Source organism: Leptosomus discolor, chromosome 2 (assembly GCF_034619465.1).
Source record: "Leptosomus discolor isolate bLepDis1 chromosome 2, bLepDis1.hap2, whole genome shotgun sequence".
Lineage (NCBI taxonomy): Eukaryota > Metazoa > Chordata > Aves > Leptosomiformes > Leptosomidae > Leptosomus > Leptosomus discolor.
Window position 1 is genome coordinate 6,216,617 of NC_141392.1, and position 25,010 is coordinate 6,241,626.

General features: G+C 42.0%; 1 protein-coding gene across 2 annotated transcripts in view; it reads right to left on the minus strand.

Moving 5' to 3' along the window:
* Nucleotides 1-535: 535 nt before the first annotated feature.
* The window catches only part of EPAS1 (endothelial PAS domain protein 1), a 79,558-nt gene continuing 55,083 nt past the window's right edge, over nucleotides 536-25,010 (minus strand). Inside the window, exons 3-17 of one of the 2 annotated variants that reach the window (XM_086461856.1) lie at nucleotides 23,965-24,116; nucleotides 23,257-23,341; nucleotides 22,874-22,936; nucleotides 22,644-22,762; nucleotides 22,335-22,537; nucleotides 13,525-13,631; nucleotides 8,402-8,549; nucleotides 7,427-7,635; nucleotides 6,915-7,102; nucleotides 5,941-6,051; nucleotides 3,756-4,240; nucleotides 2,508-2,631; nucleotides 2,301-2,418; nucleotides 1,583-1,771; nucleotides 536-886 (exon numbers count right to left, since the gene is read on the minus strand). In XM_086461856.1, the coding sequence (XP_086317982.1) occupies nucleotides 735-886; nucleotides 1,583-1,771; nucleotides 2,301-2,418; nucleotides 2,508-2,631; nucleotides 3,756-4,240; nucleotides 5,941-6,051; nucleotides 6,915-7,102; nucleotides 7,427-7,635; nucleotides 8,402-8,549; nucleotides 13,525-13,631; nucleotides 22,335-22,537; nucleotides 22,644-22,762; nucleotides 22,874-22,936; nucleotides 23,257-23,341; nucleotides 23,965-24,116 (2,453 nt within the window). In that variant the 3' untranslated portion in view covers nucleotides 536-734. The remainder of the gene's footprint in view (nucleotides 887-1,582; nucleotides 1,772-2,300; nucleotides 2,419-2,507; nucleotides 2,632-3,755; nucleotides 4,241-5,940; nucleotides 6,052-6,914; nucleotides 7,103-7,426; nucleotides 7,636-8,401; nucleotides 8,550-13,524; nucleotides 13,632-22,334; nucleotides 22,538-22,643; nucleotides 22,763-22,873; nucleotides 22,937-23,256; nucleotides 23,342-23,964; nucleotides 24,117-25,010) is intronic. The other variant, XM_086461858.1, reaches the window with a different exon arrangement.

Sequence of the window (25,010 nt, forward strand, 5' to 3'; positions counted from 1 at the left end):
CAGAAATGAAAACACAGGTCTAAATCCTCCACTGGGGTAAATCTGTAGGACTCCCCTGACTGTAGGGGTAAGGCAGGTTACGACAGCTGAGAATGTGGCTTGCTTCTGAGGGAGAAGAAGCTTACAACGTGCAACTTTCACAGATAACCACAAACATTGCAGTTCACCATTCACATTTCTTTCAACAAGGGAACGGGGGGAGGTGGGATGCTGGGATTTTTCTTTAGTATGCTTTTCCAAAAGTTATTAAAGTTACACTATGATAAATGCTGGAAAACAGAAAGACTCAAAGGATTTCAATTTGGCAGATCGACAAAAAACTGTGGTTGGAGATCAAATTTGTTTCATTCATCTTTGGCAATAAAAATAAATCTTTGCAGTACTGCAGCCAAAGTATCATATGGTAAGGCGTTTATACCACGGCTTTTTATTAGCACGAAATTTGAAGAAAATTTCAGCATATAAATTACAGGTAATGAGACAAGGGGAGGGTAATCAAACTCTCTAAACAACACTTTAATTGCAATAGAGAAAATACAGTAGATGTATTTCTTTAATATGAATAATAAAGTGAGTAACTTCAAAAGGCCACTATTTGGTAACGTGGACAGGTTCAATATCTAAGTAAAATCCTGTAAAAGTGTATTGGTATTAGAAATTGTCTACTTGCAAAAATATATTTAAAAACTGAAGCTGTTTTGAACAGTATAGGCCATGGAATATTGCAGGATTGTTCAGGTTGCCTGGTCCAGTGCTCTGAGCAGTTCGCTGCCCTGCAGAAGCGTAGAGCTGCCCAAAACTGGGACGTTCACCTCACAGTCATATCTTGTCAACTCAGGCAACAAGTAGGGTTCAAAGGAGGGCCCCAGCAGGCGACTGGTCATACCTGGAAGAGATTAGTGAAGTAAGTCATGGTGCTGAGACCAGAGAGAGGACTTCTCTCCTCTCCTCTCCTCCCTCTTCTGTTTTTACCAGTTACAATTTAATTTTGTGTTTATGTCAATATGCTTCAAAGCACCGGCAGTTACAGGTTTCAGAGCAAACTTATGCAAGTGTGTCACACGGACACATGCAGTTTTTCACCTTCACCCCCAATTTAGATTGTTCTGAGAAAAATTATAGTGGTGCAGTAAACACCACAGGTTTCTAAATTGACACCTGCTCCCCTTATATATTAAAAAGGACACATATATGTCCCCTTTAATTACTTATTTTAACTTTTAGTAGGCACGTGTTAAGACTCTAACCTATAAACACCCCACATCCAATGCTGCAGTGAAGTTGTTTAGTACAATTGAATCAATTCCATCACAAGACAAGAGTATGCATGGAGGATGACTGGACCTCCAAGGTGAGAAGGCATTATGTTTAATAGACATGAAGGGCAAAAATATTTTTTTCCTCATATATTACAAATGTAAACATTAAAGTTCCACACTAAACAATAGAACAAATCTTTTCTCTATGAAGCAACACATATTTGGTTCTTTTTTTAAGTGGGTTTGGTTTTTTTTTTTTTCATGGAATCAGTATTGGAACTAAATACCAATATTTTCCAATTTCTGTTTTTGACAGCTCTTACCTGAAGCTTTATGAGCTGGCTGGACAGTATAGTCCTGATAATGGGAACTGTAAAATGGAGGGGGAAACGCTCCTGCTTTCAAATTCTCACCAGGACTGCCACAGGTGAGTAGCTGCTGCTGCTGCTGTTGCTGCTGCTGCAGTTGATTCATTGGTTGGCTCAGGCTTCTTGAGTTACAGACAAATTCATCTGATTTACACAGTTGGGAGGAAAAAAAAAAAAGGTAAATTGAGCCACCGTAATAGTTATATGAGATAATACTAATTCAAAGCAAAATGATCCTTGGCACGACGGTCACGTGGCACAGGCACACCAAAGGGAGTCTAGAAACAGCACTAGCTCTAGAAGTAGTATTGCACCCGAGATAAGATATGCTTGTTTAAGGCAACACAATGTTGTAGAGAGAAAGTAACAGTTCTAGTTCTGAGATGTCCACACCTTGGATCAGCAGGACGTAAACCCAGCTCCGTTAAGCTGATCTCTGTTACCTCCACGGTGAGGGTGTGAACACACATGAAACCATCTACCTGGGAGTTATCAAATGTACCTTAAATTGCTCAGCTCTTAGTGATACAACCCGATCTTTAATTTTAGCTTAGTGTAGTTATTTACAGAGCTTATTTACATTTCCTTTTGAAAGAGCTTTTGTGTCTATTCAACCTGTCTTAAAATTGTGTTTCAATACGTAACATTGCAAAACCATTTTCTTTTGTCTTACCAGTAAGAACACTTGTGCTGAGAGACTTCTTTTCTGTAACCAAGGAACAGTTTTCCCCTTTGAGAAATTTCATTCTCTTCCACATTAGGTGAGATGGGTTAATGACCGAAGGATCTCCCTAGAATGTGAAGAAAAGCAAAACAAATAATTACACCGTTGACCGTGGTGAGTCCGAGGTTGTGAAGGGGATGCATTTCTTAGGATTACCCCACTCAGCTGCTGCAACGCTTGTTCTTCATAATCCAGTTGTCGCTTCAGTTTCAAACTGTTAGACAAAGCAATTCTTGCCGGGTTTACATCTATGCCTCGCTGACCAAAAGCATCCAGGGGCCTGTGGAGAAAAGATCTCTGGGTGAGTGAGCAGGGAGGCAAACCTAAACTATCTTGTTCATTTATACAGATTCTTCTTTCATTTAAAGACACTTAAGGTGTCTTTGGCACATGGCAGCGGACAGACCTCAAATGTCAAATGTTTTTACTTCCTTTTGTTAGTCATTCCACAAGCTTTGGAAACTTTTGACTTTTGGGATCAAAGATTAATGAAAATCTATCATAAACAGCCTCTAGGAATCTCCAGGCAGCCATAAAAATGCTGTGGAAAAGTAAGTAATGCGATTTTTCAAGGGTAGAATTTTGAGAGCCACGCCTGTCCCCTTGCTTTGCATACTAAATATGAACACACAGGTTGCTGTTTGGGGAGAACCCCTCTTTTTCCAGATGCATATTCAGACGCTGGTCTTTCTGCCAGCAAGAAATCCCAGAAAGCAAACTGCGGGCAAGCTGCACAACTTCATGTTTTAAAATGACCTTTGCTATTTTATGTATCTTCCTGAACGTTTCAGCATGACCAACACTGAAGACCCAGAAGCTATAGAGGAACTTCTAGCTATGCCAGGAATCTTTAAGGACTGTAGCCTCTGATCTCATCGCCTACTGATGATGTGTGTAAGAAAGTGAACAAGGTGAGGAAGGGTTGTAGAAAAAAAGCCTGTAACTTCACATCTTAGTCGTAGTATTTACATATGCCAGCAACAAATGTACTGTCACCTGTCCCTCTCCCCTGTTTTCTGGTGTGCAGAAAATATATGCAAGGTTGAGAAAGTATGCATGGGTCCCAGCTTAGTGCTGAACCAGTAAGCCTTTTCAGTACTTTCCTTAAACTGCATAAAGTCAAGCAGGCTTTGCAAAATTACTGGGGTAATTTTTACCTGACCAGCAGGAAATCCATTCATGCATCCTTACAGACAATAAAAAAACTAGCTCACTTCTGCTTTGACCAGACTGACTGCCACTGGGAGAGCACCATACTAATTTCCCCAGAGGTGCTGTCTGATACAACTTATTCCATCTGAATTGAGAAAAAAGGAGTTTTTCAAGATTATGACACCCCCCCCCGCCCCATCCCCCAAAGTCACTTCAGAGTAAAATACACAGTTATACCACAAAAACTCTTACCTTTTTTTATATATGGGCACGCTTGGAGAATGTACTGGTGGCCCTGAGGGGGAACTTGATAGGGATCCTGAGTATTTATCCATGAGTCTCCATTTAGCAGGAATATATTCTAAGGGCGGGTCAGGTGGCCACTGGGTGTTTGGTCTTCCTCCCATCGAAGACAGGGGAGTGTTGGCTTGGTCGTTGTATGGTGGCAGGGATGACCTGCACACACTGTTGAAGAACACCGATGACAGGGACCCATGGCCAGGGTTAATGTTTTTATTTGATAGCTGTGGGCAATATTTCTCTGGGAGGAACTGATTCTGTGACGCAGAAGCAAGAGGTTGGAAGATGGTACTCATGCTACTTAGACTCTGCTGGGTATTTTGTGCATTTTCAGAGAGAGGACGTTCTTCTTGGCAGATTGGGCTGAGCTGGAAATCTTCTCCATCCATAGGAATGTAAGGAGCCAAGGTTTCAAGGTCCAGTTCATTGAAGTCAGTCTGCACAAAAAGAAAGTAAATTCATAAAGAAACCAGAGGTTAGTAATAGTTGTGGCAGTTAATGTGACATGGAATACTAGTAAGATGTGAAGCTGAAAAAACACTGTATGCCAAATTTACCTACGTGAAACTGGCCAGCTCCTATTGAAAGATATCTTATTTATATCGACCAGCATCTATGTTCATCATATCATCATCATCAAAGACAATAAGCTGAAGAAAAAACCCTCCAGATAAGCAGTATTTGCTAAAGCAGCTTGCATGGCAGTCTGCAACATCAGAGTGATCGGAAGTAGATCTTGTGTTTCGCTACGCTTTGAATAACTTGTCTGCCAAGACTCTACAACATGTGGCATGTAGTTCAACCTCAGGCTTTTTCATGCTAAAATAGAAAGCACAGCTTTCTCATAATCCAGCTGCATGAAAAAAAAGCATCAAAAAATGCAAAAGTTTTAAAAAAACGTAGTTGGAAGGACACTACTGCACTTAAATCTGTTTTTTTTTTTTTTTCCCTTGGAGGACTTCTCATACTTAAATTAATTTCTCTTGGCATTTAACCAGAGCTGAACTGAGAGGGAAATCAACATTGGCCCACCGCTCAGCTCATGACAGGGCCACTTTTCTAACATTTATTTTTCCCACCACCAAAGCCGCTGATGGGGTGGGACACACCTGAGCAAGCAGATGCTGAATCTGACAAAACTGAAGTTTGCACATGTCAGGTCTTGCACTGAGTTTGATCCTGACCCACAGTTTCCTCCTATCTGCCCACTCCTTCTGTTGCTTTCATTGCTGTTCCTATGTCCAGACCTAGATGAAATTTCTTCAGGACATGGACCAGAGCCTACCTAAGTCTGCAAATTGCACTGGCAAATCGAGGCACCTCATTTGGGCCCCAGTCACCCCAAACTCTCCGTAGGATTAATAGAAGGAGGTGAGTGTTAAGTCTGAGCTGCCAGCCAGCAACGCCTGTTCCTTTCTCTTAACTATAAAGAAGTACAAGCTCTTAACAAAGGCAGATCAATTAAGTAGCTAAAGTTTAGGTGGGCTGAATCAGGCCTACACCTTTTATTCACTAGCTCACTTGATGGAATGTCATAATAGTGGAGGAGCGAGTTACAAAGGGAATTCCTACACTTCCACCCTGATTAGAATGCAGGTGGAGACTGTATGTTACTTTATGTGCAAGTAATTGTCACATCTCTTTGAAATCCTCCAAGAGGTAAGACCAGAAGAATATAACCAAAATGACAGTTTTCATTTTGTAGTTAAAGGAGATAAGTGCTGTGAGGGGCATTCCTTTCTCATTTTGACATTTTACAAGAAGGAGTTTATTTACATCTTGTTCTAGGAAGGATGTTTACTCACTAGTCATTAGGCCAGATTAAAAAAAATTGCTGCTGCTTATATTCCTCATTCAGTCTACAGTAGCTTCCAAATTCTGAAAGCTCTCTGTTGCTTCTTTCTTAGCAGTACCACCACAGTGACACCCTAAAGCACTTCAGACAGGGATAGAAATTGACACACAAGCTTTTGATAGTGCATGTTTTTGTTAGCGTTGTGCATCAAAGCTTTGGGGCATACGTGCAAATGCAGCTTGCATGCTATATCATGGCATCTGCACATGCAGCATGCATCTGTGCTACCTACTAGCAAGGGACTGATTTTTATGGCTTTTGGAAGAGAAAATAGTTCCTTACCTGGGAGGTGCACTGACTTTTTGATTCTGTGTCCATGGCAAAAAGTTTTTCAATCACCTCAATCTTAAGATCTTCATCCACAGAACTGTAATAATCTCCTGGGCTGCTTGGCTGCACAGAAATAAGAATTTGCTATAAGCAGCAAGACAACCACTGTACTATTCAGTAACAGATCTTTCCTCTGAAAAGCAAATGGCCAGACTGTACATATGGCATCCTCAGAACCAAAACCGTCCACTTCTATCATTTGGTTTTCTCCAACACAAGGTTACCTGTGACTGCAAAACATCAACGCTCAATACAGGAACCTCGCTCTGTTCTTAGTTTAATGAATGTTTTTTGGCAGCTTAGACCAGGACATGAAATGTACACTACTGAATACTTTTGTCAAGAAGGGAGATGCTTGGTAATACCTCGGTGCCTTTCTTACGATTGGACATCCTCTAGTAAAGGCTGGCTAAAAGTGGCTCCAGCTCTTGGGGGCAACGCCCTGAAAGCACGTTCCTTCTTTCAGTGGGGAAACTCCACGGAGCTGCTCTCAAAAGCCTGAGCTGGGGAAGCTTTCTACAGACTACAGCTTCTGCTCAACAAGCAGAAAGAGGATGGGTCTGGGGCAACGTTGCTAGCGACCACAGTATTTTACATTGGCTTTTTATTTCAGGCTAGTTCCACGAAAGGTGGTAGCACGTCCTTCTACTACCTGTTTTATAGGTTATAGTAATTACTGAGGAACAGCTGGGAGAAAACGAGGATTGCAGTGTAAAGGCAGGATACGGTTCCCAGTTGATGTGTTTGCTATTGATGCTTAAGATGCGTGCAGTACAGGAGGGACAGAGATACACTGGGCCTTGTTACCAATCAACGAGACAGGACTGCTACCATGAAAACATCACCTACATGTATTGATGGGACTTACACACACAACCTAACATGCTTTTTTTTTTTTTTTTTAAAAAAAAAAAGCTCTTTCTTACCGTGGAACAGCTACTGTTGCTGCTTGCACTTGGAGTACTGCTGCCAGGTGCAATCTGAGGCATGGTAAAGGATGGTATCGTCAGCGTTTCCCCTGGAGCAGCGTGGCTTTTCACTTCCCCAGGCCACGCTTTGTTTGGTGTCAAAACAGCACTGGTGAAGGCAGGGGCTTCCTCAAACTTCTGTGTCCCTGGATGGAGTTTTAACAATATTAATGAATGCTTTTAGCTTGTGCTGTGTTATGATATAATTGCAGCTATTCATTAAAAGTAAACACTGCTCCTAGTTGCCATGACAATAAGTTGGCATAGACTTAATGCATGTTGTTTAGTCAGCAAGAAAGCCTGATTCTGCCCTCATTCACAGAAATTTTCCACTGATGTGAGCACGTGAGCTCTTACAGCCATTACTCCGGATTTGTACACACAGCAAACAGACCTTGCCTATTAAGTTTCTAAATGTAGGCTCACACGTGTTTCTTTGTTGCACAAAAATTATTTATACAAATACTAACCAAAATCCAGGGAAATAATGGCATCGCCAGGTGTTGGTGCCAGCTGAGCAAGTTCCTCTGGTTCCTCCTTTAACTTAGTAAACAAGAAGTCGCTCTTCTCTGTCCCGGGGATGCCGCTCTCGTAGGCGGAGCTCATCGTCAGCAGGTGAGGCTTGAAGAGCGATTCTGTTTGGTCCATGGAGAACACAACATCGTTCTTCTCAATTTCACTACCAAGAAAATAGGGTTTAGGCATTTTGCACTCTAAAAAAAACCCCCAACGATGCGGGCACTGTAGGCAGTACAAAGTCTCTGAAGCTGGGGCCCGCACAAGCGTTTTGGGCTCTCTCAGTCGCATGCCAGGCTCTCGCCAGGCGAGGCACGGTTCCAGCGTTGCTGAGCACCACCATCTCAGATGACGCAGAGAGTGTGGTCAGGGCTTCTGTGGGAATAGTCGGGGCTTTGTTGCTCTGCTTTTTAAAGGGATGTAGTCGAGGCTATAATGACCCAGACTATCACTCAAATAAGTATTTCCTAGTTTGGCCCCGTCTAGGACCAAAATACTTGAGTTTTGCCAAACAGAGGCAAAACTCCTGATTGGTCCTGATTTTTGAGGCATTAAACAGCTTCTCCTAGCAACGTCAGATACAATTACTACTTAATTTTATCTCTCTGTCACCGCATCAGAAAAACGAAACACATTAGCAGTTGCATTACACAACAGAATCTCCACTGCAGGCTTTATACTCTGTTGTATCAGCACAGCAGCCACTCTGCAGAAGAGAAAGGCTGTGGGGCATTTCAACAGCGTATGGGAACGGGCATGCCGCATTTTTCATCTATGGCTAACGTCAGTAAACAAGACCGAACAAACATGACTAAACTGATTTCAGAACAACAAGGCTGAATAAATAGACCCTTCAAACGTTCCTCTGATTAGCGCATTTCTTCCAGCACATGAATCCACGTGTCGTTTTTCTGTCCCATACAACTTACCTCAGCACGTAGTTGACACAGACGATACACTGAGGCTGTAGGTTGCGAGTGTTGTAGATCACCGTTCCTTGAGTCTCCAGCCATACGTATCCACCATGCTTGGCAAGCATACGGTACTGGCCCGTCACCACTTGACCTTTTGTACACACTGAGAAAAGGGAGCAGAGAGATATAAATAATGCAGCATGACAGGAACGTGCAATACGTAACTCTTGTTTTAAATAACCAACTTCTGAGTTTTCATTATGCACTAAGACATTGGTTAGCCAGCATGCTTAACGTTGGGAAAATCCAGCCATTTTAAATATAAAAGGGGCTGCTCATTTGAGGTTTCCGCTCAAGGTTGGAAACTTGAGTTCTGTCATTTGAGTTCTTGAGAATGGTTTGAGTATCCAGATCAGAGTGTGGGCTAAATTTATTTAATTTAAGATCCCAACCTCCCCCAAAATAATGCCTGCTGACTGCATGTTTCTTGAGAAGTTCTGTTCTAGAAGTGCCTCCGTTTGGGCTCCCAAGCTGATCTGTAGAAAAGTTGATTTATTTATTTAGGTGATGGATTAAGCCATAAGAGTCAGAGGATTTTAAAGTTATGCTCACAAAAAGTTAAAAACATCTCGTGGTTTAAATCTATACCTGTCTCTTTTTATACCTGAAGAGTTAGGAGCTGGAGATACCAACACAACAAATAAAGTGAAGGTGTCACTAGTACAGCATTGGTCTTAAGGCGCTAAAGAAGTACTATCACTCTTAAAAAAGTATCAAAATTAAGAACAGTAAATGGGACTGTTTCGCCTAGGAGGAAAAAATAAAGCTGAACTACTGTATTTCTCTGTCTGCTTGAATTGTGTTGTTCCTCTGCAATAGCTTGGAGTTAGCAGCCTAGAAGGAACCAAGAGCCATGTGACAAATCAAATAATGTTTATTTAACTCTAAATGGTTTTTCTGAACTGGCCTATGTTTCTCAAGCAAGAAACTGACAACTCTGGTTTAAAGCTTCATCAAGATGGTTGAAGGGTGAAATTCCCCACCCCTCAATATTTCGTCATATTTGAACAGAATGAGTTTTTAGCGTGGAGCTTTGGACTTCTGAGATGTACAGTTTTATCATGTCCTTTCTGTTGTAAATCCCCTCCTAAAAAGCAATGAATATTGTCACACAATTCAAAGCTGGCAGTTGAGGAAAAACATTGTCGATCAATGGCAATAAAATTGGGGCTGGAGTATGCAAGCAGTACTTGTACTAGTAAGAGTTTGTATTTGTAAGCAGACGGAGTCGCACTGAGTAGCAAAAGTGGGAACTGGCTCAACTAAACCTTTGACCGCATTGGCAATCTTTCCTTTTACACAGCTTTTATGCCTGAAGACAGTATGCCATCAAACTAATGCCCTAAAAATAATGCAATTTGACAAAGTAAGGCTGGAAACTTGATTCTGCAGTCTTTGTACAGAAAAATTCCCTGTGAATGCTATCTATTGTCAGCCTCTCCTACATCGCCACCGGACAAATGTACAAATCCAGGCTTGTGAAATGCAACAACTGTTTTGCAGATAATTGTTGCTATGTTTATCCGTCTATCTCTGAAGTTTGTTTGTTTTCTTCCTAGGAGTATTTAATCATCCTTTGCTTAATTTATTTAGACAAAGTAGAACATTACTTTTATTGATTAAATACTTCTGGTGGAACAAAATCAAAAGTCTTTCATTTCAAAGTGTTTTAGTGACTGGACTGTTCTGCTCTGCTTGTGAAACATAATTACACTGCTTCCTAATCATCAGCTCATCAATAAGAGTCACAGTGTAGGCGCCTGTTACATTACAAAGAAGCTTTTTACTGCTTTAATCTTTTTTATTATTATTATTCAAAGCATGTCATGTTCTCATATAATGAAGTACAGCAGAATCCCTTCGTGGGGTAATCTCATAAATTACTAATATGCTCCTAACCGCTGACTTTGTTATCAACGCTACATTTCAGGTTCTGCCTTCAGAGTGAACTTCTTACTCCTTTCCCCGCCCCCCCCTTTTTAAGTATATATTACCTGTAACTTTACAGAACTAGTAACATCTCAGGGAAACAGGCTCCAGTTGTGTTCCCTGTCTTTGGGTGGAGAAGGGGGGCAAGGCAGGGATGAACTTAATTGAACACAAAATTTGTTTTTTCCTTGCTGAGAGACACTTGAGAAATGCGATTCACTTGAAAGGCTTGTTGAACTTCTGCTACATACTACCAAGTGGCAGGTCCCAGATGGTGACATTCAGCTCCTCACTGAAGTCAAGAGCAAAATTCCCATTGGCTTTAATGGCAACAAGACCAGACTCTAAGTGGAAGCAATTATATGTTATTAATTGCTGAATTGGAAAATATAGCTCTACAGTCAATCGTTTGTGTAGATTTATGTAACAAGACAAGAGATTTTCATCTTGCTTGCATAACACGTGGAAAACTGAGTATGCTAAATACTGCCAAATGCGCGCTAATCTTCCATTTGATGGTGACTAATTAAGACTTTCGTACTCTATAGGTAACTATACTTCCAGCCAAGAACAGAAACGCTATTGTGGCTTGCTTGAATGTGAGGTTGTTACTTCACCTCAAGAAAAAAACCAAAACCCTGCAGTACAGTAAAACTGCAATAAGTATGATTTATCGCTGAATTAGAAGGAAGCAAAGGGAAGGAGTTCTGCTTTTATCCAAGAGACTCATTTTAGGTTTTTCTTCCTCTCTCTCTTCAAACTTCAGTCTCATTCATCTATTTCCTATAAGCACCTTTAAAAACACTAAATGTTTGGCACTGTCAGAATTGATGACTGTATTATTGCATGAATGTTTACTCTATACATAGCATATTTCTAAGAAAAATTATTGTTTAATAAACATGAGTTTTGAGGTGGATATTTCCATGTATAAATGACCATGGCCAAGAAGACCGACGAAGTTCTGTATAAGCTATATACCTGCTTGGTTACCCTGTGCTTAAGACAACATCTCAATGACACACATTATGAAACCCAGAGATTTCTTACTTTGAGGGCTTCTGTGTATTTTCTAAGGTCACAGCTTGCTGTCACCTTACCTTTGTGGTTGTTCACTGAGTTGGTGAGAAGCCTGACTGTCCCAGAAGACATGGCAAATATTTATCTTAGAAAAACTAAAGGGGTCAAATTTGCTGGCGATGTAAACTGATGGGTCTGTTGTGGGCAACAGCATTTATCACAGCTCAGACTTTGGTCCTGTGCTTCCAACAGCAAAGACCATCCATGCTGATCCTCTGCTACCATAAACACTGTGGAACAGTTTGATCCTAAATATTTATAACCTATGCAGTGCACAGTGCCTTGAGCACTTTTGCTGGTAAAACTCATCCCTCTAGACTTTCCCTTGCCTTCATTCTGCTTCTTGTTCAGTGCTCATGCTCAACAGCAAAAGTCTGTAAGACAGACATGGCCCTTTTCAGTAGGCACAAATGGCGTCTAGACACTCTGCGTTACACGAGGTGAACTGAATTGCTTGTCAAGATGGGTACCAGAAACTCTCCAGAAATCTTTACACAGACAAGTCCCAACTCAGTGGTCCCATCTAATTACCTAGATAGGGATAACCGGGAAGGGCTGGCGCTCTCTCATTACCAAAGAGAGCCAGCTCTCACTTCATTCCCTCCCTGGCATTGTCCCATTCTTAGAAATGCAACTCAGTGATTCAAAAGCCATAGTGCAGCACATGCCCTGATTTCTCAGGATGACTCTCAATAGCCCAGCATAGGATATGGACATCCAATCTATGAATGTCACTAATACCTTTTCACTGTTAAAGCCACGAACACATTACCTAAGAAACAATTTTAACAAATGCATTCCTGGACAACTCTCTGTAACTATGGTTTGATTTCTTTTTTTTTTTTCTTTTAAGCAGCTCTGGAAATGGGATGATTCATACCAACACTGTTTTACAGCACACAGCTTCAATCACTGCCAAACATTCTTTCAAGTAACATTTCAACTCAAAACTGTCCTGAATCCTTGCCATTAGACCGAACACATATTCCCTTTTCCCCTTAAGGTCATACAGTTACTCTTTGCTGCTACTTTTCTCTGGGAAGTACAGAAATGCTTTCTCTAAGTCTATTTGGTGGGCAATTCCCTAACAGACATGACTTAAGTCATGGGCTTGTTCCTGAGGGTAGAGACCTTGACCATAGTAACTACAAGGTGGGAGGTTTTTTTCAGCTTGTGGACTCCAGTCTAGGAGCTTTGCTTTGGTTTTTTTGTAAAAAGAGCAGCAGCAGATGTTTTAGCGATGTGATGCTGAGAACGCTCCCGTACGCTAGTTCAGTGGCTGCAAGAGCCAAGGGTGGGAAATGTCCTTTGTACCTTAGTGCACCATGCTGTCCCCAGCCATAGTGCCAACTCTAAGGACAGAGACTGAAGATTTAAATCCAACAATTTTAAGATACCTTATGTGAGAGAGAGAGGAAGCATAACTGTGTGGCCTCCTGAAGACAGGGGGCAGATATTGGATCTGATCTCTGCTCCTGAAATAATTTGGGTACTTTACATTACAAACAGCTAAGACTGTCAGTCACCTAGGCATATGAATAACAAGAAGCAGCTGTTCCTGGCAGAATATATTATTTGTGCCATGAATATTCCTTGCACATCTGTTTTGGGTGAGGAAAATAGTTGTTATTTGGTAGCAGAAGACAGGCATTCAAAAATACACTGCAACAGCCTCTTCCTATTACCCTTTACAGCTGCCCTTCCTGCTGAGCCCAACAGCACACCAGAAGGATAATACCACTGGTAAGCTCACTTCTCACCAGTCTAGTACTGCCTAACTCAGCTTTTCAATTTTTCAGCTGATCCTTGTATTATCCCTTAGAGAGACAGCGATTCTCCTCTCTACTATCCACGTTTAAATTATGAGAAAAATCAGACCCTCTGGAAAGATAAGCAGCAAGTTTCAGCTGGACAAGCACAGTAACACGTAAGCTTCCTTGCAAAGTGTAAACACTGTTCTCAGAGAGTATCTGCACACAAGGTACGTTTGTATTTTCAGCTACATATTGAGGTACCTGCAAGCGATGCGTTCTGTGCAAGCTATGAAGAAAAATAAGCATGTGACTTACAGTTCTGGTGACTCTTGGTCATACTCTCCGAGTCCAAGGCATGGTAGAACTCATACGCCGAACGGCCCAGCAGCTCCTCAGGATGGTATCCAATCAACTCTGTTATTCTTTGTTAATTAAAAAACAAATATTTAAAATTCAGGTTGCCTTAGCCTTGTGCTCCCATGCTCAGGGCAGCTCTCAGCAATAGTCCATAGACTAACAGAATTAAAACCACAATATGAGAAATTCTGAACTTCCAAACACATTCACAACTGTAGAGGACTTCTGATCACGTTCTGAAATATTTCTATGTTCAGAACAAACTGCCTTTTACCACTACTGGAATAAAAATTCCAAGGGATGTCATTACATGTGTCGCAAATTTTCCCTGGCCTGTTGCACAGTATCTCTTGTAAAAGGTCTCAGCTGGAAAATCATTGCTGACAAAGTTCTCAAGCTACATGCAGAAACTCCCAACTACCATAATTCAAAATCAAATGCATGTGAAGGTGGTAGTGGTTGCCACCATCAGGTTTAGAAGTATGTGTACATTTAAAAAAACATACATAAAAGGGTTAAAAATCACTACTTTGGGTATTGCATTTAAGAAAACAAAAATGCAAGGTGAGAAATTAAGGGCAGTTAAAAGAAAAAAATCAGCTCTTCTACTTGGTGTTTCTCAATTATATGAGAACTTTAGCATATGGATTAGGTTACTTGGGTAACTAATCCACAAACTAAGTAGGATTTTACACAAAGAACGCTATGATCTCAAAACCGAGACTTTTTTCAGAGCCTTTCTGAGTACTCAGGCAAGACAGGATTTCTCACAAGTTCCTGAATAAATGAAAATAGGTCATCAAACTGTGCAGATGATTTTTTTTCTAATGAGGGGGTGGAGGAAAAGGGTTCTTTTTTCCTAAATCCAATTTGAAATTCCATCACACACAACTTCACAGGAAACACGGTTAGTAAAAAAATAATTCAAAAGCAAAGATATCGTATCTTCTGGGAAATAAGGAAACATTGCCGCTTTCCAAGTCAACAACACTCTTGGATGCCTTTTCCTAGCTTTTGAACTGCAACAACAACCTGTAATGTGGCAGAGAGCAGTAGCAGGAACGACTACGGACTGACTGCTAAGCAGTCATAAACCTGGAAAAGCCAGGAGGTTTGCAAGGAACGGTCACACCTTGCAGCACGTCAGTGGTAGTGCCCCAGTTTTCCCTTGGAAAGGCTTTATCTGCCACCACCACATTGGATTAGTGGTGTTGCTGCTTTTAAGATACATATCCTCAGGTTTGTGTACTCCCTGGGAGGACAGCCTGGGCCCAGCCCTCCAGACACAAGCATGTCTTTACAAGACAGACATGTAAATACTGTAAAACAAACAGAGCAAGAGCACAGCATTCATCTCCTGGATCCCTCTCCAGCAAGGAAGACACATAAGATGGAGCTATTTTGTGTATGGTTTGAATGCCAAGGCATTGAGTCAGCCTTTCCCTCGCCTCCACGGAACTGTATAGCTCATGCCCCAGGGACATCTTGGTTTTGTCACTCTGAAAACTACTCTTTATCCTGATTTCCATGGAACAAACCTGGGTTTGCCATGGTTTTAGCTGAGCAAAGACTGTAGTTGGTTTTGTTGGGTTCACCCCGAAGACTTACTCTTCTGTTTATGTTTACAGTTAGACTGACAAAGGGGAAATTCTTGAATCGGGTTTCAAAGAGTTGCTTTTTTTGACTCTCTTCACTGACAAGCTTCTCAGCTTTTAAACTGCGCCCCAGTCAAATCTGTAACTTTTCTCTGAAATCACAATTGCTTTTTCTTTTTTCATAAAAGCAGAAGTTCTCATAATGAGCTGGTCGTCAGAGCTGAACCGCCCAGAGAAAACAACAAATACAGAAGGAGCCCTAATAAAAGTAGGGCTCCCAAAACACAGTTGCTGCTTGCCTTTATGGAGTCAGTTAGGACGCAATGGTGTAAGTGCCCAGAGGCTTTTGCCAGCACCAGTGTAAATATACAGTCTTTAAAAAACAGAAACGATGGCTTTCGGTTATATAATGGCATAGTATCATAAAACCATCCTGATTAGTTTGGAGCTCGTCACAAGGGGAAAGCTTTTAAAATTCAGGAAGTCGAGGATTTACTCTTAATTCAGTCACTGTGAGCTGAGAGCCAAGTGGGGGTTGAGTGGGGAGAAGGAAAAGGAAATAAAGATAACGGAAAAAAAAAAAAGAAGCATCATGTACCCAGCAGCACCAATGCAAATCCCAAACCGCACTACAGCCTTCATGGGTGTCAACAGTGGAACTGAGATAGCAAGCAAAAAAATACGCATTACAGCAGGCTGAGGGACTCCTAACTCTTATCATACAGGAACCGCAATCTCCTCTATCCTCTATTTCAATCCTGTATCCCAACCCCTCTGAAATTGCTCCTCACTGTTCATAATGAGTGCCCTCACTGTAAACTTACTCTTGTTGTCATTCCATGGCACAGAACGACTTGTGGTGTGATCCTGCTGTGACAATGTCCAATTTAATTAGATCTAATGTAATCTTGGATTAAAGTTAGCAAGTGGTGGGTTGGGATCTTTTTACTACAGCCAACTAAAAAGTATAGAGAAAGATAAAAATAAGGTATCAAAGAATTACCCACAAACCCCAGAACACTGGCCAAATTCTAAACCCACACCTGGTAACAGTGAAATACTAATCAAGAGTAATTGTTTTAACATAGTTACCTTAAAAAGCAAAACGTTTAAACAGCCTCTATACCCTTGTTACCTGATCTATTCATCTGTTACCACTATTCAGATTAATTACATTTCTCTTTAAACACTCCTAGGAGTAAAATGATTTTTTAAAAAAAGTATAGACTCTTTCTTTCTCCCATCCCCAAAAAACCCTAAAACTGGCTGACAGTATTTCCTAGATACATTTTTAAATACCACTGTTTTATAACAAACACCCTCTCTCCAAGGATCGTTAGCAGTACCGGTTTGGGGTGAATGAACTGGCAGATCACACCCTCCTTTATGCCTCCTCTGGTGCCGCTGATTCTGAAAAGCTTAAAAAAATTTGGAGGAATCGGGGCTGGCGATCAGATTAGCCAATTCCATGGCGCGCTACGCCCCAGGGTGAGGTGGGCAGCTATCCTGGTCTCCATCCCATCCACCCCATGACTCTCCTGAGACATTCCTGGAAGACTGGCCACCGCTGAGCGCCCAAACAGAACCTGGGCCAGGAGGCAGCGAGTGCTTCAGCAAAGGTCCCTACACCGACCTCACTTGAGCATCTCTTTGAGGTTCGCCACTGAGGTGCACCCTCCAAACTCCACGTGCTTTCCACGGGAGCCTCTTGGCAATATCCAAGTGAATACAGAGAGGACTAAGTGCAAAGGAAAAAGCATCCTAGGGAGCGATGAGGAGGAGGGAGCTAGGAGGAGGAGAAGTACATGACTAAGAGTCACAGAAATGTATATGCCCCGTGGGACCAAAGGGTCATTTACAAAACGGAGCCCAGAACACAAGCCTTCTACTTTTGCTTAGACACCAGACAGAAAATTGCTCTTTGTGCAGGCTGTGGAATGACAAAATTGGAAAACAAACTGTATGGTGGTTTTGGATGGCATTCCTGCCATCGTAGGCTTCCCGTTTCCTTTGCATTTGTGAAAGCTAAATTGGTGCTAATTAGAAGGATAATAATAATTTTTGTTGAAGATGGCAGGTGGGCTGAGAGGCTGTTTATTCTCCCATTAACCACTCGTTTCTGAAAACACAAATACCGTTGAGGAAATCTTAATTTTGCCAGGCTGGCACTTCAGTTTTCTGAGCTAAACTTGTCACCAGGATACACTGAAGTCAAAATCTCAGAAAAGAGAGTAAAGAGGAGGGCAGTAGCTCTCCACATTAGCAGATCTGTCCCAACTACTGCTACTTAAATGCTTTTTGAGCACTACTTCAGCGTCACTCAATATACCCAGTTCTTGGGCTATGAAGCAAAGGCAGAGTTGTGTGCTTAGGGCACACAATGGAGAAACAAGCGATCTGAATCCTACTTCTAGATTTGTACTTTACCCTACTTTATCTCTTTGAGACATGGCAAAGCAAACAAAGCTCACTGCTTCGAACACTACATCTCCTACAAGATGAGCTATTTCAAGTGTTTTGGTTTTTCTTAAAATCGTGCTTTTCTGTCTTTTTTTGTAGGAGCACAAAGCTTTTTATTGTATACCATCTCTTGAGTTAAAATAGAACTGTAAGAACCATCAGGACTGAGAATTCAGGCTCTTTGTGAAAGGCTGCTCTAATGTTTACTACTCATAAAAAAATAGCTGGGTGTATATTCGTTGAGCCGTGTGTGGACTGTGTGTGAGGGTGTGGATCTCTTAACAAAGTCTTTCTTTATTCAAACTGTTACCAAGTTATTGAAGTTAAATTGGTCTTGACGGGAACAAACAAACAAAGTTATACTTAAAGCAGAATGAGTTAAAAAAAAAAAAAAAAAAGCCCCACACAGCCACTATGCCTGGGGTAAAGCACCCTGCCAGCCTGCTGCAGCAGGGCACTGTGGCAGTCCTGCCAAGTACCCACATGTCCTCTCAAAAATATTCATGCCTTCTGCTGCTCTAACCCAGGCCAATGAAAAAAAATAAAATGCAAAATCCTGGGATTCCGGTCCACTCCTCAGAGGGACAACTGGCCTGATCAGGTGTATATGCCCTGCTAGGCAAAAAAACTAGAAGGGTACAGGAAAAACCAAGACTGCCTCTTCTACTCATTTGGTCTGGCTAAATCAAAGTTTCGTGATTAACAAAAGCAGTTGGTCATGCTTTTTTTCTTAAATATATCAAAAGCCAGTTTTGCCAAATGCACATCTTTGGCTTCAGATATCATCACTTCACTGTTGTCTCCATACTGCATTTTCCCCTGAGCAGGGATGGAGGGACAGGAGGCCCTTTCAAATGCTTATTTGCATTCTCGCCTAATACAGAAATATTCCCCAAATATAGGTCAAATAGCAAACCGACTTAAATCCTCATGTAACGTCCTGTGCCTGCAGATTTCTGCTTTACAGGGACATAACTGGAAGCACAATACAACTCAGTCTCCTCTCAGTCGGGCACAGCCTGGATCCTGTATGTACACTCATATTAGGAGAAAGCTAACTGGGACCAACGCTACTGGCCTTGCGTCTTCCTGCACCATCCTATTCTGAATCTCCATACATCCTCCATCACTCCTTTTTCTTCTTCAACTCTTGCATTAAAGCAAAAACTCTTCCAATCAAGCAAAAGCAAAAAAAAAAAAAAAAGAGTATAACTAATCTGGTTTCTTGTAACCAGGAACATACAAATCCCCAAAGCAAGCCATGCCTTTGAAGTAATGGAGAACACGCGCTTCTCAGTGGGCTGGTGCCAGGGAAGCGGTTTGTGACGCTGCCTGCACATCTCGCTCCATGCAGAACAGATTTGTTTCCTTATCCTTCTTTCCCCTCATGCACGCTATCCACAGCAATTATGGGCAAGGAGCGCTTGCCTCTCCCCTCGCCAGCACCCCAGAGAGGCCGCAGGGGTGAAGATGTAAAGCCGATGCCACGTTACTCTCACTGCTTTCAAAGCTCTAGTCCCCTCCAAAACACAGCAGATGGTTTTCCTTTGTTACGCATAAACCGTAAAGGCTGTGGCTGCATGTGCTGGGGCACCTGAAGTAGTTTTGGGGTTTTCTATCTAATTCAGATACAGTTTTCACTTTTGTTTTGTGGATATTTCCACCACAGAAACATACTGCCACTACTTCTATCTACCCATCGTCCCTGCGGCCCTGCCCTGCTGAGCATCAGCTATGCCACCAAAGTAACCTAACTGCCGTCGTACGAAGACTTGACTTTTTTCCTGACTAAAACACCCTCACTGGCCATCTTCCCTGACACAAAAGCATTGTGCAGCTGAACTAAATCCTCACTTGGATTACTGAATTGTACCACTGATCAGCGTTTCCGTATTACAGCTAAAATAATCCTTCCTGTAAACCACTTAGCCAAGATAAGTGGAGCAAGGGAACATTTTAAAATCACTCTCCAGGAATGGCTGAAGCAGGCATTTAAACAGAACAACCTATTTTTACTATTTATATCTCATAAACTTTTATTTACAGCCTTATCACCTTGCAAAAGTTGTTTTAAGCACACAAACATATCCCCCTAACCACTGGCAAGTCACAGGCCCACATATATACATTCTCCTCAGATGGCAAAATACACAGGCTTGTGTCTCACACATTTTAAACGAGGGATGGCCAGTCCTGCCTGCTGCATATCGCGTCTGTCCTGTATCTTCCTGAGGAAAATCCAGGAGAATCAAGGCACTTCATGCTGGCCAACTAGTTTTTGTTACAAAGCGCCGAAAGGTAGTCAGCCTATATTTTGTGTGTTGCTTTGTGACAAAGACTATGAGGTTTCTTAAGGAGATGACAGATGTGATCCTCGTTTTCCACAAGCATAAATTTCAGCTTCGTGTACCAGGGCAGCTCTCTTTTGTACCCACTTCAGCTTCACGCTGAAGCTGGATGCTTCCACTGGCAAGGTCCAGCACAGATGCCACTCATTAAGGTACTTCCTCAGAAATCCTAGAGTTTCTTTAACTGAACGCTTCAAAAATGGAAACTTAATGCTCCCTGGAAGCAGAACTGTCCACACAAGATGAACTGCAAAGGGGACGGGGGATACTCCGATCGCTGCAGGAGCTTGCTAGGAGGCACGCTGCCCTCAAGGACACCAACCCCAAAGCAGAACGACACAGCCTCTTACGGAGAATGAGCTGTGCCAGCCCTGCTGCATCACTGCGGAAAGGCCAGAGTAGGCTGAAAAGGGTTTAGGCATCTGACTGGCACATGCTGCTTTTCCTCCTCCCCTCCTCAGCCTGGATTTACATTCTTGGCATAAGCTGCTCCTTCAATGCAATTTGTCTAGCAGCACCGAGTTTGATAAGAGCAGCTGAGTGGTTTGCATTTTCATGTGTCTAGTGATGTGTCGCCTGTTGGAGAGAACTCAACATCCCTCTGGGAGGGAAGGGAGAGCCAGCAGGATCTGCTGGGAAGAACCTGAGAGGTTCGTGAGGTCTCTTCTTTCTCTGGCCTGGCTGGCTTTTTACAGCTTTGTCATAATCTCAGTAAAACACGAATGAAACAGCCAACCAAAACTATCTAGTAAGAGATGTGCTGTTTTGTGGCTTGGTTTAAAAGAAAAATCTCTGAAATTCCCTACAATTTAAAGCCTCCAGAGGAAGCTGTTGTATTTCACTGCCATGTGAAAAGTTTTCCCTCTCTATTTAAGACGGGGCATAATACATCATTCTTTTTAAAATACACATATGTATCTTTAATGGGATAGTATCAGTCCCTCTAATTCTCATTTAAAACCGCTTATGCATTAAACCTGGCAGACACACGTGAATGCTGCAATACAGCAAAATCCTCTGTTACTCTCCTCCAGCCGCCACTGAACGGCCCCAGTAATTCAGAAGTACATTGCTTTCAATAATGAGTCACTACCATATTGTTGCTTTCCACCCCCCAGCAGCAAAATCCTATTGATACCTCAATATTTTCATCCTGAAAGTATTAACAAGAAGAAGGAAAAAAAAAAGTCTGTTTCATTGTGGTTACATCAGAGGACATTTCTAGTTACAGCACACTTGCTGCTAAATTCTCAGAGAGGTCGGAAGAAGGTCAGTCACAAGTTTCACACTTGTAATCTTGCTTTCATCCACAGCTGCTAACAGCACTAGTTTATACAGTGGCTTCATCACATTGTTTAAAATAATAATCTTGTTTAGAATAAGTTTTAAAAAAACCCCAAGATCTCAATCCTGTGAGTTTTTGCGTAAAATGTGAGCATATGTTAATCCAGCTGACAACCCTACAGACCTCAGCAGTTGCTGGCATCTCTGAATTTCAGGAGATCAGTTTCATTAGACAGAAAACTTCACATTAAATTCAAGGAAACTTAAAACCCCACAGCAGCACAGACAGGACTTTCTGGGGAAACAGGAGGACACTTCAAGGGAAGGGATCTCTCGCTCACCCACACGCAGGGAAGATGGTTATGACAATACGTAGGCAGGGAGAAGCAGCAGATAGTATGAAATGCCACGGAGATCCCAGGGGAAATCAGGCAGGGAGAGACCAGTGGGATCTCCATTTTTTCCACTCAAGAGGGAGCGGAGGACACAGCCCCTTGCTTGTCCCAAGATCTTCCCCTCCCCTTCATTTCACCACTAAAAGGAGCAGGCAGATAACCAGCAAAGGTTGCTTGCTTTTCATTGAGCAAGAGCCTGCAACCCCACTTCAGAACTGCAGATGCTCTGGATGCCTTAGCAATTCTTAGTTAATCTACAGCATAAAGTACGTTCCAGCTAACCGATAAGAGCATCCTGGGCCAAACTAACCATAAACCAGTCCTTGACTAAGGTCCATAAGGCATGTCATTTGAGGTGTTTTCCAAAAAATGAGAACAGAAGTCCCATGTACGCCTCAGTTTGTTAAAACCCAAGAAGCGAATGCTTATGGCTCTAAGTTGCCTCATCTTCTGCCAGGGAACCCAAATTCCTCACTCAGCAGGAGGAGGAAATACAGCAGGAGTACGATTTTGCCTACATTGAGATTTGAGATGGATTAAGCGAGGCACGGAATAGCTGTCTTGGTAAGAGACTATACTTCTTGCCTTTGCTTACCAAGCCCACACAGGAGAACATTTGGAAGGACAGCTTGTTTTGTGCAAGAAGATAGAAACACCCATGGAAAGGAAAAATCAGTGGAGTTTACCTGTCATCACAGTAGGTAAATTTCATGTCCATGCTATGGCGACTCAGGAAGGTCTTGCTGTCCAGGGGGATATCTATGTTGGATGGATGCTGAATAGGCTCACACATTATTATAAGGCAGGTGAGAAGAGGCTCTTTATACCCACAGAGAGTGTGAGGAGGGCAAGTGTTATACACTTTAACTTGTCCAGTGCAGTGCAAAACCTGAAACAATGATTTTTGTATGAGAAACAAACTTAGAATGTACTTTCTCTACATGCCAAAATGTCTTTTTACATAAGAACCACTTATTATGGCTGAAATATGGTACCTTCCACGTGGCAGACTTGAGGTTAACAGTTCTGCCTCTGTTGGTAACGGTGCATTTCATTCGCATGAAGAAGTCACGCTCGGTTGACATCTCTTTGCTTTTCTTTCCAAAGCCTGGACCTGTGCAAGGAAAATGGCAAATGAGTTTTCTCAGTTTCGCCTCTTGATTTCTTCTACTTATAAGCATGAAGAATTCAATAGAAATTACAGACTAATTCTCACATAATTTACCTGCAGAGACCATCAAAGATGCATGGACCATTGAGGAGCAGTTTGTAGAGCTCAGACCTAAAACTTTAAGTGGAACTTAAATGGGACTTTGTGCATTTAAATCTACGTTTTAGCTTGCAGCACATAAATATTTGCAACGTTACAAGCGAAAACATGCCTGTCTTAACTCGATGAAAGGAAAACACTAAACAAACCATTCTTAGTCCTATCATATATAAGCAATATTTGGCAAAACAAATCTACAAAGTATTGAACAACAGTTAATGACTACTCTAGGAATGAAAATTCCCTTGACCACGACTAACAGATCTCTACTGTCAGCCAATTACTTAATTTGGTTATTTAAAAAGCAAACAGTGACTCTTTTCTATTTTCATCATTACCATTTTTCAGACTCAGATTCTCTCGAATTTCTTCATGGTCACATGGATGAGTGAAGTCAAAAACGCTATGTCCAGTTAATTCCACCTGTGCAGAAGAAGTATGAACTACATTTAGCCAAAGAAAAGCAACTAATAGTATTTATCTGCTTTTAAATACAAACCTACTCAGATGAAACTGGTCACTAGAACCAAGTGCATCAACAGGATGCTCACAGACACAAATCCTGTGACCCTACCTGTGTTTATCCTATGCATAACTTCTAATTTTCTCCCCAGAGCAATTCCCTATTTTTGGATTTGCATGGTGCAGTTAGCAGTCAACACCACTGGCTATTTTCAACACAGAAAGAGAAAACCCCCAACCCCCCCCAAGCAGAAAAGGGGGGACCCAAAAGAGCAACTCTATCCCCTCTGTCCCATAGTCTAAGGCCCCAGTTGAATAAACACCCATTCTCCTCTCCACGGCACCACCTAGGAAGGCAGGTTTGCAGTCACCAAGGACACTACAACTTTGATAGAAAGGGAGAGCGAAAAACCCCCACGCTGGTCTGGTGCACAGGGTACCTGCCTGAGAAATAAGACCTTTTTTTCCCAATCTTTTTTTTTTTTTTTTTGCAGTGACATGAAGCTGTTTTTCTGCATTTAGGCATAGGACTCGTTTCTAGGAATTGTATTACAAAGACAGGAAAGTGTTAGGGAACAAGTTACCTGGGTAAGACCCATGTATTTGTTGACATTCTCTGACAAAAAGATCATGTCTCCATCCTGTGTCACCACGGCAATAAATCCCTCCAAAGCTTTCAGGTACAAGTTGTCCATCTGCTGGTCTGCCTCTAGTTCATTCTCGTTGTCAGCACATACTGAGAAAAGAAAAAAAGGGCAGAATATAAAGTCCTCATCGCCCTAGCCAGCCTTTTTCAATGGAAGCACATCCAGTTACAAGGCAACAAAAATACCTTTGTGCTGTTAGAACTTCCTTCCCACAAACCCCTTCTGGTGGGGCTTTCTGAACAGTGCATGAATGGGATGTCCTTATCACTAGAAAGGCAGGAGATACTTCTCTAAGCTTTTTGGCAAACGCAATAGACCCTCTACCCACCTTTAGCATGTTTCTGCAAGACATGTGTTCAGCTCATAACACCTATACACCTAGACACCGAAGCGCACCTTCTTCACGCGCATTCTTTTGGCCACGTGCAACCTTTGTATCTCCTAACCGGCACGAGGCACAGTGCAAATCTTATGGAAGGTAAATAAACTTAGCGCTCCCTAACAAACATCTAACAAAAGACTTCTCCAGCAGGTCAAATTTCTAAGTTATTCAAATACTGTTCCTACAAAGTGTGCTTAAATAGACCTCTCCGCTCAGCATGGAGATGCCTGTTAACGCTACCTTTAATGTTAACGCTAAAAAGTAGAAAACCGCCCCCTTGAAGTCCTTTTGGGGGCATCTCTCTTTCATCCCATGAATCTCAGTACTCCTGGGAAAAACACAGATTAATCTCACCAATACCTGCTTTTTCACCTGCAGACATCACAACTCCCTACGTGCCACTCCTCCAAACTCTGACAAGCTTCGTCACCTGCTGATACTTCTCCTGTCCCACAAAGAGAACCTCAGACCCCACTTACATCCCATGTGTCTGCCTACGCACATTCATGAACGCAGCACATCCTACCCATTTTTGGGAAAGTCGTCCCACTGTCACACTGAAACCTAAGGCCATGCTGGAACATTTATTAAAGCTTTTTTT